Source organism: Anomaloglossus baeobatrachus, chromosome 3, assembly GCF_048569485.1.
Source record: "Anomaloglossus baeobatrachus isolate aAnoBae1 chromosome 3, aAnoBae1.hap1, whole genome shotgun sequence".
Taxonomy (NCBI): Eukaryota; Metazoa; Chordata; class Amphibia; order Anura; family Aromobatidae; genus Anomaloglossus; species Anomaloglossus baeobatrachus.
In genome coordinates this window covers 662928025-662947627 of record NC_134355.1, presented here as the reverse complement: position 1 = coordinate 662947627, position 19603 = coordinate 662928025, and the positions used below count along the sequence as shown (strand labels likewise).

The 19603-nt window shown below is 44.2% G+C and overlaps 1 protein-coding gene across 1 annotated transcript in view; it reads left to right on the top strand.

The window, feature by feature from the left end:
* The window catches only part of LOC142297391 (uncharacterized), a 165464-nt gene that overhangs the window by 124638 nt on the left and 21223 nt on the right, over positions 1–19603 (top strand). The window contains exon 13 of the mRNA XM_075341616.1: positions 7337–7486. Within this exon, the coding sequence (XP_075197731.1) occupies positions 7337–7486 (150 nt within the window). The remainder of the gene's footprint in view (positions 1–7336; positions 7487–19603) is intronic.

Here is a 19603-nt window from a genome sequence, read left to right as displayed (position 1 = left end):
AGTAGCAGCCATACCAATCATACAACTACCAGTCCCCAGAGACTAGGAGTGTGCAGCAGCGCTGCGATTTACTGACAGAAGAAGCATTGCTCCAAGCTCCCTCCTGCCCCACCGCCTGCAGGGACTGAGGGAGAAGGCCAGAAGAGAGAGGGCTTGCTAGATGTATGGGAGCAGCTGCCATTAGAATCCAGCAGAGAGGCACAGCACCAGCACCACTCCAACCTCCCTCCCCCCTTCATTTCTCTTGGCTGGAGCTAGACAGAGGGGCTCTGGAGGAGAGGAGACCTGCGCCCAAGGATAAATATCACCTAATTGCTCCTGGATTGGGTTGCCACCTGAGAGAGTGGGGCCCCAAGTTCCCCCTGCACCGCCATTTGTAACGCTGTGAGGAGAGGGAGACTGCTGATAGCAGAGCACAGCAGATAGCTACACCATCAATCAGCAGAGGTACCTGGAAAACAGGAACAGAGACACTGGCCTGGGATCCACTCCTGTACTGGGGTTTACAGAGAGGAGGGAAAGGCTCAGGGAGAGGAGTCTGAACTGTAAGGGGTTAAGTTCCTAGGACAGCACCAAGACCAGAGCAGCCTGCTTCCCTCCCCCGTGCTCATCTGGACAATAAAAAACCAGCACAGGGGAAATTTAACTCATCCCAAGCTGCCTGTTGCTGGATCGCAGATGCTGCTCACCCCATGTTAATGCAGCAAAACATAAGTGGCTGGACATAAAACCCCTCTAGGTTATACATTGATATATAAAAAATACAGCTAGAGCTGAAGATTCTAAGCATACAACAAACAGAAGCTCCAGTATAAGGTGCAAGAACAATGTGCAACAGTGGTGAACAGTGACATCTAGTGGTCAGGATAAGAAAAGGGCTGCAGCAGCTGAGATATAGAAAGTTAAAAGGGGAAAGGAAAAAAAAAAGAGGACAAGCTTACTCCAAATGCGTTAACCCAACCTACTTTCTCCCAGCAAAGTTCTATTAAGACCAGGTCTAGAAAATGGGGAAAAACTACAAATTACAATTTGATGAGCCAAACAAAACCCTGAAAACTCCAAAGAAGAACCAGGAAGGGGATAAATCTAAAAAACAACACACCCAAGAGATGTCAGCACAAAAATCCAGACAAGCACCAACCACCAACTTCACACTGTCAGACAGTGATGAGGATGAAGAGACACTAAGCGGAAATGCCAATCTCATGGAACATATCAAAGCCCTTCCTACAGCAAACTGCATCAGAAACCTATTTAAGGAATTCACGCAGACCATAAAAGAAGAGATGGCTGAACTTAAAAGTGACATAAAACAGATCTATACAAGAGTCCATACCCTTGAAAACGACTTTGACCAAATTACAACGCACTCAGAGAGAGTGACAGAAATCCTGATCGACAATCAAAAAGAGATCTTCTTGCAAAAACTTCACATAGACGATCTCGAGAACAGGTCCAGAAGGAATAACCTTCGAATTCGAGGATTACCAGAATCAGTAGAAGACAAAGACATTCACAAAGCCCTTACACAGATATTTAATACTCTACTTGGCAAAGAAGAAACCATTGACATAGGGTTAGAAAGAGCCCACAGAGTTTACAAACCCAAAACAGCAAACTGGGATAAACCAAGGGATGTTCTATGTTGTTTACAAAGCTTTAAAATAAAGGAACAAATTTACCAAAAAGCGAGATACACCCGCAAGATTGAATATGAAGAGACAGAAATACAAATCTATCAGGACCTTTCAAAGCTTACTTGAGATCTGAGAAGACAATTACAGCCCTTAACAAAAACACTGAGAGAAAAAAATATAATCTACAGATGGATGTTTCCTTTTGGTTTAGCCATCACCTTTGACAACAAAAATCTAATAATCAGAACTCCAGACGATCTTCCCTTTGTCCTCAATAAGTTGGACTTAATGCATATAAAGATACCAGATTGGACCTCCGCTGAAGATTTCCTTCACTTGCCTGCACTACCTAAACGTGACAAATGACCACAACATCACCACCCAGAGCAAGTAAAGTGAGAAAACTGAATCAGGGGCCAAAGAAGACTCCAAGAAAAAGACAAGGGGAACAAGATGAAAATGGATGATGACTCTCCAATACCTTTATATACCTGACCTCATCATTCAAGTTTAAGAAATACCCTGATGAGAAACGGAAAAGAAAAGATATTCATATAAAAAAAAAAAAAAAAAAAAAAAAATCCTATTTTTTTTTTTCCTCTTTCTCTCTCCCTCCTCTCCCTCTGTTAACCTTCCACCCAACGTTTTCGTTCGGGGGAGGAGGAGAGAATTGGAGAAAAGTCGTAGTTTTGTCTAAGTTTACCACATGATTGCGTATGTTCCCAATTCAGTTCCTGTTCTAAAGACATTAAATTTGTTGAAATAGAGACATCGGGACCTAGTCCTCTTTCTATCTGCCTGTGATTTGTGCATATCGTTCAATCAAATCACAATTCTACAAAGAACTCTCTTGGACGCTCATGACCTCTATCCTCATCGTTCAAGCAACAGAACCGAAGACCATTGGTTGTAACTATACAAATATGGAATGTTTGCTTTAATTGGTTATTATTTATCATTTATAACTGACTTGTTATCTCACCCTCTTACATTACATTTACTGATAAGACTTAGCTGGGAGATAGTGCCCCCTAGTTCACTTCACTGAAAGTGTCAAGTACATATACTGTCTAAAAGTACTACATCCTAGGTCCACGCCCCCACGGACCGGAAAATCCACTATTGCAGATTACACTGGAAGAGATTGGCTTGGCTTACCCTATCCATTCCAGCTGCAAATTTTCTTTGTTTTTTCATTTCTCAATTTGAGAAATCCACAACGTCTCAAGGCTATAGCTAAGAGACTCAAATATCTCACACTCTACCCTATACTAAATCTTTTTCACCCTTCCCAGATACCTACCCAAATTTCAAAGATAAATTATCAATTATTTCATGGTAACTATGGCTAATCTTAACTTTATAACGTTCAATGTTAAAGGCATGAACATCCCCCAAAAAAGATCACAAATACTGAGCTATCTTAACAAACACCAAATAGATATCGCTCTTCTCCAGGAGACTCACTTCAAGAAGACGTACACACCAGTAACAAAAAATAAGGTCTACACTAGATGGTTTAATGCCAATTCCCCAATCAAGAAAAATAAAGGGGTCTCGATTATTATCCATAAAAAGATACCCTTTAACCTCAAAGACGTCATTTATGATCCAGACGGCAGGTTCATCTTCTTGAAATGCCAACTATACAACTCCTTATACACAATCATAAACATCTACGCCCCAAATACTAACCAGCTGCCCTTCTTTAAGAAAATATTCAACACTCTGCATCTTTTTTCAGAAGGGAATATAATATTAGGAGGTGACTTCAATATCCCTCTACACCCTCCATCAGACACCTCAGATGGACATTCAACGATCCCAATTAAAACAGTAAATTTCATTAAAAGATCCCTCACAGAATTACTTCTGGTCGACAGCTGGAGGATCTCATACCCCTCAACCAAAGATTACTCTTATTACTCACAAGTCCATAAGAAATACTCCAGAATAGATTATCTATTCATATCCCATCAACTTCTAAGCAATGTTGAAAAAATACATTATGATATAATATTACTTTCTGATCATGCCCCCCTACTTTTAAACATAAAGCTTTCACAAGGCAGAAGATGCCCACTCAATTGGAAACTCAATAACAGTTTAATAAAAAACAAAACTTCTCAAGACTACATAAGAACGTCCATCCAAAACTACTTTAGAGAAAATTGCTTCAATAACATATGTGACCCTAACCTTTGGGAAGCCCACAAAGCAGTTCTACGAGGTACTTTAATAGAACTCAGCACTAGAACCAAAAAAGAAAGAGAAAAAACAACAATTTCCCTTCTAGACCAAATAAAAAACTTAGAAGGACAACATAAAACAAATCAAAACCCTTCATTACAGAAGGACTTATTCAAGCTAAGATCTGAGCTCAGAGCTCTTTTAAATCAAAAAAGCGAAAAATACCTTAACTATGCAAGGTTTCGATCCTACCTTTACTCCAACAAAAGTGGACGTAATTTAGCAAACATGATTAAAAAACAAATAAATACAACATATATCACAAAAATTAAAAATACGAATGACAAAGTACATCACAAAACAGAAGACATTGCCAATATTTTCTCTTCATACTACTCCAACTTATACAACCTCACAACAGCACAAGAGTCTCAAGAGGGGAAAACAAAACTCATAAAAACTTTCCTAAAAGACCTGAAATTACCTAAACTCACAACCCAACAAGCACAAAATCTAACGATCCCAATATCCTCCCAAGAAGTAGAATCATCCATAAACTCAACTCCGGGAGGGAAAAGTCCAGGCCCGGATGGTTTTTCAATTGAGTACTACAAAATTTTTAAAACAGAACTAGTTCCACATATGACAAACTATTTTAACTATATAAACAAGAATAACCCATTCAATAAAGAAGCCCTAACAGCTCACATAACTCTAATCCCAAAAGAAGGAAAAGATCCATCCCTTTGCGGAAGCTATAGACCAATTTCGCTGATTAACAATGACGTAAAACTGTATGCCAAAATCATAGCAAAAAGAATGCAAAACATAATACCTGATCTTATAAACCTAGAACAAGTGGGATTTACAAAAGAGAGAGAAGCAAAAGATAATGTAATTAAAACACTAAATGCCATTCAATATGCAAAACATAACAATATTGAAACTGCAATCATCACCTCAGATGCAGAAAAAGCTTTCGACCGCATCAATTGGCTATTTATCGAACAAACTTTAAAAAAATTTGGCTTCCCACCCTTATTCATTGACAAAATCCTGGCACTTTATACCACCCCAACCGCAAAGCTAAAAATAAATAATGAACTCTCCTCTAGTTTTAACATAAAAAATGGAACCAGACAGGGCTGTCCACTTTCACCACTTCTATTTATTCTAACAATAGAAACCTTTCTCCAGAAAATAAGACAAAATCCCAAGATCTCAGGCCTGAAATGCAACCAAATAGAATACAAATCCGCGGCATTTGCAGATGACATACTTTTCATTTTAACAAACCCTTCAAATTCAATTAAGGCCCTTACCGCAGATTTCAAGTTATATAGTGAAGTCTCCAACTTCAAAATAAATTTTTCAAAATCCCATTTATTAAACATTAACATTCCCCCCAAAATATGGAAAAATGTATCAGAATCATCCCCTTTCAGTATTAGCAATTCCATCACTCACCTAGGCGTAAGAATTAGCAACTCCCTGTCTCAACTATACGATCTGAATCTCAAGCCACTTTTACACAAAATAGAAGCCGACATTTCCGCTTGGAGCAGTTTACCAATCTCGTGGTTTGGGAGAACCAATTTAATCAAGATGATCATTCTGCCAAAAATCTTATATCTTCTACAAGTAATCCCTACAGATATCCCACAACATTTCTTCAGCAAATTGAAAAACATGATCTCAAATTTTATATGGCTTAAAAAGAGCCATAGACTAAAGTACACTATACTGACTGCTCCTAAATCTAAAGGAGGTACAGGGCTCCCAGATTTTGAACGCTATTGGCTAGCCACACACATAGCCAGACTCATGGAGATGAGGACAAACCCCCCTAGAAAACTGTGGACTACCTTAAAAATCAGCAACTTAAAAGGAGACCTATCACATTTTCTATGGCCAACCCCTCACAACAGATTCAAATATAAAGACATACTGAACCCTTTTACCAAAGTAACATTTAAGCTTTGGCACAAATTTAATAAAAAACTAGATCTAATTCCGAATATTTGCAGAGCCACCCCCATTTTACATGTAATCCCGCAAAAATTTAGACTCCTAAAAAACAAAATTAGGACATCAAAAAATCTCTGCAACATAACACTGTCAGAGATAATCCATAACCATGAACCATTAACTATACAAGAACTAAAATCCATCTTTAATCCAATAGATTTAAAAGATAAAGACCTAGCCATCATTAGAGACCTAGCTTCATATCACATCCCAGATATTTCCCCTTCAAACCCGTCCCCCCAACAAGAATTTCTACTACATGCTCAAGGGAAGAATAGGCTAATCTCAAAAATATACAAACTACTATATAACACTTCGGAAAAACCTTCTTACATTAATAGATGGGAAATGGAACTAAACACCACCTTCAACCCTAGTGAAATTCAAATAATCTTCAACAACGCCCACAACCTATCAACCGCATCTAGATATCAAGAACTCAACTATAAAATTATCTCACGGTGGTATAAAACCCCAGACATTCTCTACAAAATTGACAACTCCTTGTCACCACACTGCTGGAGATGTAATCAAATGACTGGCACCCCTTCACACATTTGGTATCATTGCCCAAAAATAGCAAAATATTGGGATTCCATTAAAATTCACATAGAAAATGCTCTCAAGACCAAACTCCCTTTCAACCCAAACTTTATTATCCTCAATCTAGATCCACAAAAGGAACACCTAAACAAACTCTCAATAATACCTCATCTCATAAATGCAGCAAAACTTCTAATAGCCAGACACTGGAAAGAAGGTGATGCACCGAGTCTAACCGAGTGGTTCAATGAATCAAATCTTATAAGCGTACATGAAAAAGCCCGATTGCATTACACTAGGAAAAATGCGAAGCTTTTAGAATCTTGGGACAAATGGGACAGATACCAAAAGCTAACTAAAATCTCTTGACAAATTTTCTCATCCAAAGATAACACATTAGCTCAGAAACCGAATAGACAGTTAAGCAAAACAAACACGTTGTTCATACACACCTCTGAAAACAAAGCCTTTTCATACTTTCATATATATAAATCCTAGTAACCAGACACCTTCTTAGAAATAGGTGGGAATCTCACCTTTTTCCCCTTCCCCTACCCCCTCTACATTCCCAACCCCTTGTCCTCTCTTTACTTTATACCAACCTCACGTCCCCATCTCTCCCTCTTTCCTTTCCCTTTCTCTTTCCTTTCATCTGAAAAATACATGTTTATGCTTATTTGTTGTTGCAATTTCATTTCTGTAATATTAAGAAACATCTTAAATAAAGAATTTACAAAAAAAAAAAAAGATATGGGGTTGAGGACACTGTGGCATTTTGATTTCGTAGCAATTTTTGAGGGACAGAATGTAAATATACACATCTGCCTAAAACAAATTTTGGGAAGTTCACTCGTCTGTAGGGATAACCATTGTTATCCCTGTAGAGGTGGCCTTATCGGTTGTTGCATGTTATGTCACGGTAATATCTTTGTATTCAGGCATCGCCTTTTCTAATGGAGAGAACTGGAAAGTGATGAGAAGATTCACTCTGTCCACATTACGAGATTTTGGAATGGGGAAGAAGACCATAGAGGACAGGATTACTGAAGAGGCAGAGTTTCTGGTGAAGAAGTTTAGGACATATAAGGGTAAGCTTATATTCTTTATTTTCTTTAAGCCATTTATGTTGTAGAGAACTAATTTTCAAATACTTCGGAAATCCTGAGTTAAAAGGGGGCCATCATTCTGGACTCTAATTTATTATCTAGATTAGTAGTGACAGAGAGCTTGTCTACCTCTAGATGATACCACAGACTAATTATTAAAAAACACCTTTATTAATATACATTGTTAAAACGGAAAATCCCTGATTAAATATACATTACTATCCCCATATGGAACAAAACAAACCTCCACACAGTGTTATAACCAATTTATGAGAAATACTACCTCAGACAGCAGGGGAAATTTTCTTCCTCTGATCTCGAGGCAATAGATCTCAGAGAGGACCTCTCTGTTCTTAGGACCTCAATGCCGATGTATCACTATCAAAGTCCTGTCTGCTGTAGGTCTCATGTAGACCTGGTACCCATTCTTGCTTAAAGAGACCAGATATAGATATTAGTAAAGGATTCCAAGTAACCAAGTGAAAATAATCCATGTATTAGTACTTAGAAAATGATCTTAGATGTATCAATTAGATCCATCCTTATCTTGGTACACCAAAATTGATCGCAAGTCAATAACTTAATTGCATGCTATAGTTCAAATAGTTAGGTTAAGTTGATCAGATGAACCAAAAGTTAATTAACTGTAGCACCCTCCGGGGTTACTCACTAGTATAGGACATTGATACCCGACTATAGTTCATTCATATCTCAGAAATATATCAAAAAATCATTCCTGCATGGAGCTAAATAAATCCACACTACAACTCTAATATTTAAACCCACAAGTGAGAATAATGCGATATGTCGTCGGGGTCATGGTTTTCATGACACACATCCATCATCGTTTACGACGTCGTCCCGTGTGACACCTACGAACGACGCAGGACCTAAAGTCCAGACCCCAATCAGTGAATTAGACTCGGTCCTGTGGCTTCTGGGCCTAGTACTGGGTCTGAGTACCCCTCCGGGTGCTCCGGTTTCCAATCGGTTCCACGGTTTTGTACCGGTGGGCCACTACCCGGTCCCGGTCTCTTTCGGTTTCACCGGCTGTAATCCCAGCTCCTGCAGGCGGCCACCACCATCTGCCTCCTGGCCACAGGGTATCTGGGCTCTGACCCAGATCCCTGACAGACGTCTACACTTTGCTACCACTCTCCTCCACTCCTGTCACTAATGGCTGCTGTTACCTTTTTAGGGGAAGGTGTTTGTGTAAGGGCCTACCTGTGACTACCTGGGTAGTCCAGGGCATCACATACCCCCAAAAAATAGATCTCATCCCATTATCTAAAGACTAGTGATGAGCGAGTACTAAAAAGCTCGGGTGCTCGAAGCTCGGGCCGAGCCTCCCAAGATACTCGTGTACTCGGCCCGAGCAACGAGCCCAATGTTATCCTATGGGAGACCCGAGTATTTTTGTGAAATGACCCCCCGGCAGCATGGAGAAACCCTAAAAATGTCACAAAAGTCTCAGAAGAGTGCTCAAATGACATGGCAACAGCATGGGGAAGACCCCTTGAAGCATTGAATTGGTCGGTGGTTGACCTCCACCTTGCTTTGCACCCCAATTTGGGATGTATTCCATCTGTCTAGATTTTGGCGGTTGGTGACTGTTCACATTACGTCGTCAGGCTTTGTCCACAGGCTATTTACTTCATGCAGCATTTGCTTGTAACTGTCCCGGCCACAGCCATGACTCAGTCATGGGTACGGGATTGAAATAGACCAGGTGAGTGCTGCTAAGAGCAGTTCTACTATTCATATGTGAGGCTGTATGGCACATTTTATAAAAATATTTTAGTGTAGGACTGCTTCAAATGAGATTTGCCGTGACGTGGCGAAGCAGCTCAAGAAATTGCAATTTTTTGCCAAAAATCTCAAAAATTTTTTAAAATAAGTACAGGTTGGAATGTTTAGTGCTGTAGTGCACATTTGGTGCTGCTTTTTGTTTTTTCTTCATTGAATTGGTCGGTGGTTGACCTCCACCTTGCTTTGCACCCCAATTTGGGATGTATTCCATCTGTCTAGATTTTGGCGGTTGGTGACTGTTCACATTAGAACGTCAGGCTTTGTCCACAGGCTATTTACTTCATGCAGCATTTGCTTGGACCTGTCCCGCCCACAGCCATGACTCAGTCATGGGTACGGGATTGAAATAGACCAGGTGAGTGCTGCTAAGAGCAGTTCTACTATTCATATGTGAGGCTGTATGGCACATTTTATAAAAATATTTTAGTGTAGGACTGCTTCAAATGAGATTTGCCGTGACGTGGCGAAGCAGCTCAAGAAATTGCAATTTTTTGCCAAAAATCTCAAAAATTTTTTAAAATAAGTACAGTTTGGAATGTTTAGTGCTGTAGTGCACATTTGGTGCTGCTTTTTGTTTTTTCTTCATTGAATTGGTCGGTGGTTGACCTCCACCTTGCTTTGCACCCCAATTTGGGATGTATTCCATCTGTCTAGATTTTGGCGGTTGGTGACTGTTCACATTAGGTCGTCAGGCTTTGTCCACAGGCTATTTACTTCATGCAGCATTTGCTTGGACCTGTCCCGCCCACAGCCATGACTCAGTCATGGGTACGGGATTGAAATAGACCAGGTGATTGCTGCTAGGAGCAGTTCTACTATTCATATGTGAGGCTGTATGGCACATTTTATAAAAATATTTTAGTGTAGGACTGCTTCAAATGAGATTTGCCGTGACGTGGCGAAGCAGCTCAAGAAATTGCAATTTTTTGCCAAAAATCTCAAAAATTTTTTAAAATAAGTACAGTTTGGAATGTTTAGTGCTGTAGTGCATATTTGGTGCTGCTTTTTGTTTTTTCTTCATTGAATTGGTCGGTGGTTGACCTCCACCTTGCTTTGCACCCCAATTTGGGATGTATTCCATCTGTCTAGATTTTGGCGGTTGGTGACTGTTCACATTAGGTCGTCAGGCTTTGTCCACAGGCTATTTACTTCATGCAGCATTTGCTTGGACCTGTCCCGCCCACAGCCATGACTCAGTCATGGGTACGGGATTGAAATAGACCAGGTGAGTGCTGCTAAGAGCAGTTCTACTATTCATATGTGAGGCTGTATGGCACATTTTATAAAAATATTTTAGTTTAGGACTGCTTCAAATGAGATTTGCCGTGACGTGGCGAAGCAGCTCAAGAAATTGCAATTTTTTGCCAAAAATCTCAAAAATTTTTTAAAATAAGTACAGTTTGGAATGTTTAGTGCTGTAGTGCACATTTGGTGCTGCTTTTTGTTTTTTCTTCATTGAATTGGTCGGTGGTTGACCTCCACCTTGCTTTGCACCCCAATTTGGGATGTATTCCATCTGTCTAGATTTTGGCGGTTGGTGACTGTTCACATTAGGTTGTCAGGCTTTGTCCACAGGCTATTTACTTCATGCAGCATTTGCTTGGACCTGTCCCGCCCACAGCCATGACTCAGTCATGGGTACGGGATTGAAATAGACCAGGTGAGTGCTGCTAAGAGCAGTTCTACTATTCATATGTGAGGCTGTATGGCACATTTTATAAAAATATTTTAGTGTAGGACTGCTTCAAATGAGATTTGCCGTGACGTGGCGAAGCAGCTCAAGAAATTGCAATTTTTTGCCAAAAATCTCAAAATTTTTTTAAAATAAGTACAGTTTGGAATGTTTAGTGCTGTAGTGCACATTTGGTGCTGCTTTTTGTTTTTTCTTCATTGAATTGGTCGGTGGTTGACCTCCACCTTGCTTTGCACCCCAATTTGGGATGTATTCCATCTGTCTAGATTTTGGCGGTTGGTGACTGTTCACATTAGGTCGTCAGGCTTTGTCCACAGGCTATTTACTTCATGCAGCATTTGCTTGGACCTGTCCCGCCCACAGCCATGACTCAGTCATGGGTACGGGATTGAAATAGACCAGGTGATTGCTGCTAGGAGCAGTTCTACTATTCATATGTGAGGCTGTATGGCACATTTTATAAAAATATTTTAGTGTAGGACTGCTTCAAATGAGATTTGCCGTGACGTGGCGAAGCAGCTCAAGAAATTGCAATTTTTTGCCAAAAATCTCAAAAATTTTTTAAAATAAGTACAGTTTGGAATGTTTAGTGCTGTAGTGCATATTTGGTGCTGCTTTTTGTTTTTTCTTCATTGAATTGGTCGGTGGTTGACCTCCACCTTGCTTTGCACCCCAATTTGGGATGTATTCCATCTGTCTAGATTTTGGCGGTTGGTGACTGTTCACATTAGGTCGTCAGGCTTTGTCCACAGGCTATTTACTTCATGCAGCATTTGCTTGGACCTGTCCCGCCCACAGCGATGACTCAGTCATGGGTACGGGATTGAAATAGACCAGGTGAGTGCTGCTAAGAGCAGTTCTACTATTCATATGTGAGGCTGTATGGCACATTTTATAAAAATATTTTAGTGTAGGACTGCTTCAAATGAGATTTGCCGTGACGTGGCGAAGCAGCTCAAGAAATTGCAATTTTTTGCCAAAAATCTCAAAAATTTTTTAAAATAAGTACAGTTTGGAATGTTTAGTGCTGTAGTGCACATTTGGTGCTGCTTTTTGTTTTTTCTTCATTGAATTGGTCGGTGGTTGACCTCCACCTTGCTTTGCACCCCAATTTGGGATGTATTCCATCTGTCTAGATTTTGGCGGTTGGTGACTGTTCACATTAGGTTGTCAGGCTTTGTCCACAGGCTATTTACTTCATGCAGCATTTGCTTGGACCTGTCCCGCCCACAGCCATGACTCAGTCATGGGTACGGGATTGAAATAGACCAGGTGAGTGCTGCTAAGAGCAGTTCTACTATTCATATGTGAGGCTGTATGGCACATTTTATAAAAATATTTTAGTGTAGGACTGCTTCAAATGAGATTTGCCGTGACGTGGCGAAGCAGCTCAAGAAATTGCAATTTTTTGCCAAAAATCTCAAACATTTTTTAAAATAAGTACAGTTTGGAATGTTTAGTGCTGTAGTGCACATTTGGTGCTGCTTTTTGTTTTTTCTTCATTGAATTGGTCGGTGGTTGACCTCCACCTTGCTTTGCACCCCAATTTGGGATGTATTCCATCTGTCTAGATTTTGGCGGTTGGTGACTGTTCACATTAGGTCGTCAGGCTTTGTCCACAGGCTATTTACTTCATGCAGCATTTGCTTGGACCTGTCCCGCCCACAGCCATGACTCAGTCATGGGTACGGGATTGAAATAGACCAGGTGAGTGCTGCTAAGAGCAGTTCTACTATTCATATGTGAGGCTGTATGGCACATTTTATAAAAATATTTTAGTGTAGGACTGCTTCAAATGAGATTTGCCGTGACGTGGCGAAGCAGCTCAAGAAATTGCAATTTTTTGCCAAAAATCTCAAAAAATTTTTAAAATAAGTACAGTTTGGAATGTTTAGTGCTGTAGTGCACATTTGGTGCTGCTTTTTGTTTTTTCTATCTGGGCTCTGACCCAGATCCCTGACAGACGTCTACACTTTGCTACCACTCTCCTCCACTCCTGTCACTAATGGCTGCTGTTACCTTTTTAGGGGAAGGTGTTTGTGTAAGGGCCTACCTGTGACTACCTGGGTAGTCCAGGGCATCACATACCCCCAAAAAATAGATCTCATCCCATTATCTAAAGACTAGTGATGAGCGAGTACTAAAAAGCTCGGGTGCTCGAAGCTCGGGCCGAGCCTCCCAAGATACTCGTGTACTCGGCCCGAGCAACGAGCCCAATGTTATCCTATGGGAGACCCGAGTATTTTTGTGAAATGACCCCCCGGCAGCATGGAGAAACCCTAAAAATGTCACAAAAGTCTCAGAAGAGTGCTCAAATGACATGGCAACAGCATGGGGAAGACCCCTTGAAGCATTTATCACTGAAAAGTCACAGCTGTGAACAATTTTGTCCGCGTTTTACGCCATTTTTACGGACTCACCAGAAAACCTTCCAAAATGACCCCAAAATGATTTTTCATGGCGGAAATGTTAAGGGCACATACCCAATAGTGAGATAGAGCTGGTGTATGTTACTTTTTGAGATTAATACATGAAAGATTTTACGTGAAAACATTGTGTGGCACTCCGATGTCCCTGAGAAGAGACGTACATGAAGGTCTCTTGAGTCTAATGTGCCCATTTTGAGGAAGTGAGTCTTTGTAGTATTTTCCTTTGCCAGGGCAGTCCAAAATTGTGAGGTTCACAAATGCCCCTGCATACAGACGTGCATGATGGCCTGTAAACCTGAAGTGCCCATTGTAAGGAAGTGGGTCTATTGTAGTATAGCCATTAGGCAGGGCAGCCAAAAATTGGGAGGCTCCACGTTGTCCCTGGATAGAGACGTGCATGATGGCCTGTAAACCTGAAGTGCCCATTGTAAGGAAGTGGGTCTATTGTAGTATAGCCCTTAGGCAGGGCAGCCAAAAATTGGGAGGCTCCACGTTGTCCCTGGATAGAGACGTGCATGATGGCCTGTAAACCTGAAGTGCCCATTGGAAGGAAGTGGGTCTATTGTAGTATAGCCCTTAGGCAGGGCAGCCAAAAATTGGGAGGCTCCACGTTGTCCCTGGATAGAGACGTGCATGAGGGCCTGTAAACCTGAAGTGCCCATTGGAAGGAAGTGGGTCTATTGTAGTATAGCCCTTAGGCAGGGCAGCCAAAAATTGGGAGGCTCCACGTTGTCCCTGGATAGAGACCTGTTAGGTTCTTAGTGCCTCCGTGCTTGCATTTAAAAACCGCACGTGTGTGCCTGTTGGTGGCAGCTTTCCGCTGCATTTGTGTGAGTTTTGCAAAAACTTGGATATAACGCACAAGTCTAGTGAATACACATCAGCACAGCATTCCAAAATGCGCAAGGGCGTTGTCAACGAACAAGGAAGTGGACGTGATGGTGGTGCAGGCAGAGACCGAGGTTGTGTGCAAGCTCTAATTTCGCCACAACAAAGGGCCACATCTAGTCGCTCGCACGTCCTGTCCCAAATTCTTGGGGACCGCAGCAGTACACCGCTCTTGAACCAAGACCAGTGTCAACAGGTTGTTAGTTGGATAGCGGATAATGCTTCCAGTCAGATTGGCACCACCACAAACACTCTGTCTTCCACACGGTCAAGTGTCAGTAGCCGTGATACTGCACCGCACATTTCAGAACCTGATCCTCCTTCCTACCACCAGGCCGAGTACACGTCCACGGACATTACTGATCCCACACTTGGACACTCGGAAGAGCTGTTCGTTCACGTTTCCATTCACAAATTCTGGCCTCTCGCCAGCTCCTGTTGAAGTGGGCCATGACGAGATTGTATGTACAGATGCCCAAATATTTGAGCAGCCACGTTCTCACAAAGTTGGCAACGTGTCTCAACAAGGGGTGGACGATGATGAGACACAATTGTCAGGAAGTCAGGAGGAGGAGCAGGGTGCGGAAGAGGAAGACGACGTGGTGGATGATCCAGTAACTGACCCAACCTGGCAGGAGGATATGCAGAGCGAGGACAGCAGTGCACAGGGGGAGGGAGGCGTAGCATCCCAACAGGCAGTAAGAAGCAGAGTGGTGGCCCCAGGCAGACGTCAGGCAACTGTTCCCCGGAGCAACACGACACAAGGTGCCTGTACAAATGTTAGGTCTTCCCGAGTCTGGCTGTAATACTATTGTATGTATTGAGGATTTCGATTGCGTTAGGGCAATGACAACCAGAGACGAGTTCTTGGTGCAAGACGTTTATAATATGCAACCAGCAAATATGTACATAAACGGAACAAAAACACAGTAGAACATAAATACAGGAAATACCTTCCAGGGACGGAGCGAAAGGGAATTCCCGGGACCGCGCACCGGACTCCCCCAGGGAGACCACCAAGAGCGAACCCCTATACAGGGACTGTCTGGCAATCACCCCAGAAGCCCTAAATGCGCAGCAGCCGGGACACAAAAGGGCAATAGGTAAGTCCAAAAATGTCCGTACGTGATGTGAGTCCAGAGTGGTATTAAACGGAAGGAACCGGGCAGAAGTGCCGACCAAAGACGGCAAACGGAGTCCGGGCACAGCTAGATGATACCAGATGAAGTCCAGAGTCGGTGTCGGTTGTTTTCCAAGAGGATCCGAATAACAATCAGGAACCAAAAGCAGCAGGGCAGGAGCACACAGGAAGCAGTATACTCAGGCACTGGACTAAGCTTTAGGGGCGGCTTTTAAACAGATGGACAGGAAGTAGGGCAACAGAACAGAAAACTCCATGTTAACAAAGGGCAAGCTCTTTCAAAAGAAAACTGGAAAACCCAGAACTCTGACACTGGCAGTTTTTTAAGTTGGCTCCAGATGATTCTAAAAAGGCCATTTGCAACACCTGCCATGCCAGCATCAGCAGGGGTACCAAAACTAGCAGCCTGACCACCACCAGCATGATCAGGCACATGTCAGCCAAGCACCCGACTTTGTGGGAAGTACAACAGAGTCGAGGAGCAGTGCTTGCTGATGTCACTGCTACGTCTTCGCTGGTTGTGCATGCGAGCCAATCCCCTGTCCATGCTGCCTGCGAACAAGCCTCCTCCACTCCTGCACCTGCAGTTGCCTATGCAGAAAGAACACCATCATCAAGCACGTCCTTGTCCCAGCGCAGCGTTCAGTTATCCATTCAGCAAACCTTTGAACGCAGGCGCAAATACACTGCCAACACCCCACATGCCACAGTTCTAAATGCTAACATTTCGCGACTGCTTGCGCTGGAAATGTTACCTTTTAGGCTGGTTGAGGCAGAAGCATTCCGCGACATGATGGTGGCAGCTGTCCCACGTTACTCGGTCCACAGCCGCCACTATTTCTCCCGGTGTGCCGTCCCCGCATTGCATAACCACGTGTCACAAAACATCACACGTGCCCTGAACAACGCTGTTTCAGCCAAAGTCCACCTAACCACAGACATGTGGACAAGTGCATGTGGGCAAGGCCGCTACATCTCGTTGACGTCACACTGGGTTAATATTGTGTAAGCTGGGACCCAGTCTGAGCGAGGGACGGAACACGTCCTTCACACACCAAGTTTTGCAGGCCCTACCTCAGTCAGCGTTTCACACACACTCTACAGCTCCGGAATGTCATGCTCCTCAGCCTCCTCCTCCTCCTCCTGCGCATCCTGATCCACTTTACCCTCCACACCAGTCCCAAGCTGGAAGTGTCGCGGGCGGAGGAGGGGACGGTGCGCTCTCCCACTGCTCGGGTCCGGCTGACGCTGCTCTACGGCTGCTGCTGCTCGTTGGCTCGAGCGATGGCCGGATCCCGGGGACTCGAGCGGCGCTACTCGCCCGTGAGTGAAAAGGGGTGGTTTGGGTTTTGGGGATATTGTCCGTGATGCCACCCACGGTTGTGGTGATTGTGTGGACACCACCGCTGCTCTGGACGGGGATCCCGGGAGCCTGTGACAGGGAGCAGCTTTGTTGTTATTTCTCCCCTCCGTGGGTAGGGGGGTTGGTTGTCCCGGGGCCTGGTGATGGGGTAGAGATGGATGACAGGCGGGTTGCGGGGCCTGATGAGGTGCAGGGTCGCAGGGGCAGCGCTGTGCCGCACGGCACGGAGGTACTCACTCAGCCCAATGATGATGACACAGTTCACGGTAAAACAAGTGGCTGGATGGACGGGTTCCTCGGACGGCTGCGATTGTTCCTCCCTGCAGGTTAGTGATGACTGTCTCTCCCTGCACCTAAGTTAAGTGTTGGTAGTGATGGTTTCCCAACGGTAACCCGCTCCCCGACCTGGATATGGGCCGGAGGAGCCCCTTTTGCCCACAGGCGCTGGCCCTGGGAGACGGTTGCCCTTAGCGGTGGCGGTGTCTCCCCTTCACGGTTGTACGGTTGCCTTCTATCTGGACTTGGCTGTTTGGAAACCCTGAGGTTCCCTTCACTAACGGATTTGGCAAATTCACGGCGACACCAAGCCTTGCCGGGATCCGAAAGTCCTCTGCCAATGGTGCTGGCTTCTCTTTGTATACCGGTCCGGTACGGCCGGGTCACCACCCGTCCACGGTCCTTACGGCAGACTCCAATCGGCCTCCACTGCAGACGGTCACCACATCCTGCCAACCTTGCTGTCCTGTCCGGGCCACACACCCGGACCAACTTCAGGCTCTTTGCTGTCACTTTTCTCCTCTCTACTACTTTCCTCCTTCCACTTCCTTAGCTTAACTCTCACTGCCTGTGTTTTCCCTCCTCCTCGGTGGGTGGAGACCAACCGCCTGGCTCCACACCCTGGTGTGGACAACAGCCCCTGGGGAAGGCAACAAGGATTTTGTGTTTTGACTATGATATGCCTGCAGGGAGTGTGGGGTGTGTAAGTGTTGTGCTCTGTGGCCCCTGGCTTGTCCAGGGTGACACAGAAGCACTGCAGCACTGCCTCGGCGAAGCGGCAACAGGCAGTGCTGAAGCTAATCTGCATAGGTGACAAACCCCACAATGCAGAAGAGGTGTGGACAGCTCTGAAACAGCAGGCAGATCACTGGCTCACAACTCTGAACCTAAAGCCAGGAAAGGTCGTGTGTGACAATGGCCGGAACCTGGTGGCGGCTTTGAGGCGAGGCCAGCTGACACATGTTCCATGCGTGGCCCATGTGCTCAACCTCGTGGTTCAGCGGTTTCTAAAGTCATACTCAGAGCTGTCTGATCTGCTGGTAAAAGTTCGCCGCCTGTCTGCACATTTTCGAAAGTCACCTACTGCTTCAGCCGGCCTTGCCGGCTTAAGACGCCGTTTGCATCTTCCGGCACACAGACTGGTGTGTGATGTCCCCACGCGTTGGAATTCAACTCTGCACAAGTTGGTCAGGATATGTGAGCAGAAGAGGGCAGTTGTTGAGTACCTGCATCACCTAAGCCGTCGGGAAATGGGTCAAACTCCACACATAACACCTGAGGAGTGGAGATGGATGTCCGACCTATGCACCATCCGCCAAAACTTTGAGGACTCCACCAAGAAGGTGAGCGGCAATGACGACATTATTAGCGTCACCATACCGCTTCTCTGCCTTCTAAAATGGTCTCTGCTCAAAAAACAACCATGATGCATTGCAGGCGGAGCGCGATGAGTTTGAGCAAGAAACAGTAGTCGGTGTGGGTGATGATAACACACAGCCCAGCCTCGTCTCATCACAACGTGCAGTGGAGGACTATGACGAGGAGGAGGATGAAGACATGGAGCAACTCTCTGGCCAAATTGAGGATATGACATGCAGTCATATCCTCGGTTCAGCGTGGCTGGCCAGAGGACAGGGTAGATGATGAGGAGGAGGAGGAGGAGGACAGCATGTTCAGTCATCGTGTTGGTCAGGATACTGAAGTGATGGCTGTTAAGAGTCTGGCACACATGGCTGACTTTATGGTAAGCTGCCTGTCTCGTGACCGTCGCGTTAAGAACATCTTGGCCGACAATCATTACTGGTTGGTAACACTGTTAGACCCACGCTAAAAGGAGAACTTTATGTCTCTTATTCCCGAGGCGGAGAGGTCAGGCAAAATGCAGCAGTTCCAGAAGGCCATAGTCACGGAAGTAGGCAAAGCATTCCCCTCACAAAACGCTAGCGGCATAGGTCAGGAATCACTGGACAACCAAGGCGTACAGCCGAGAGGGGCACAAGTCCAATCCGCCAGAGGTAGGGGAACAGTCTTTAAGATGTGGGACAGTTTTCTCAGCCCCTCACATACCACAGCCCCTGAGGTGAGGGGTAGTGACACAAGAAATCCTAAGTTTGGCCAGATGCTCAAGGAGTACCTTGCAGATCAAACAACTGTACTCCGACATTCCTCTGTGCCTTACAATTAATGTGTATCCAAGCTGGACACGTGGCATGAATTGGCTCTCTACGCCTTGGAAGTCCTGGCCTGCCCTGCCGCTAGCGTTTTGTCAGAGCGTGTTTTTAGTGCCGCAGGTGGAATCATTACAGATAAACGCACCCGCCTGTCAACTGTAAATGCTGACAGGCTGACTCTGATCAAGATGAACAAGGGTTGGATTTGGCCAGACTTCACCACACACACCAACAGCAAATTACAGCGGAATTTAAAGTTTGTAACGGGAATTTGCCATGTACCTCCACTCACCCATGGTAACACACTTCTGGACTTTGGCTAATCGCTG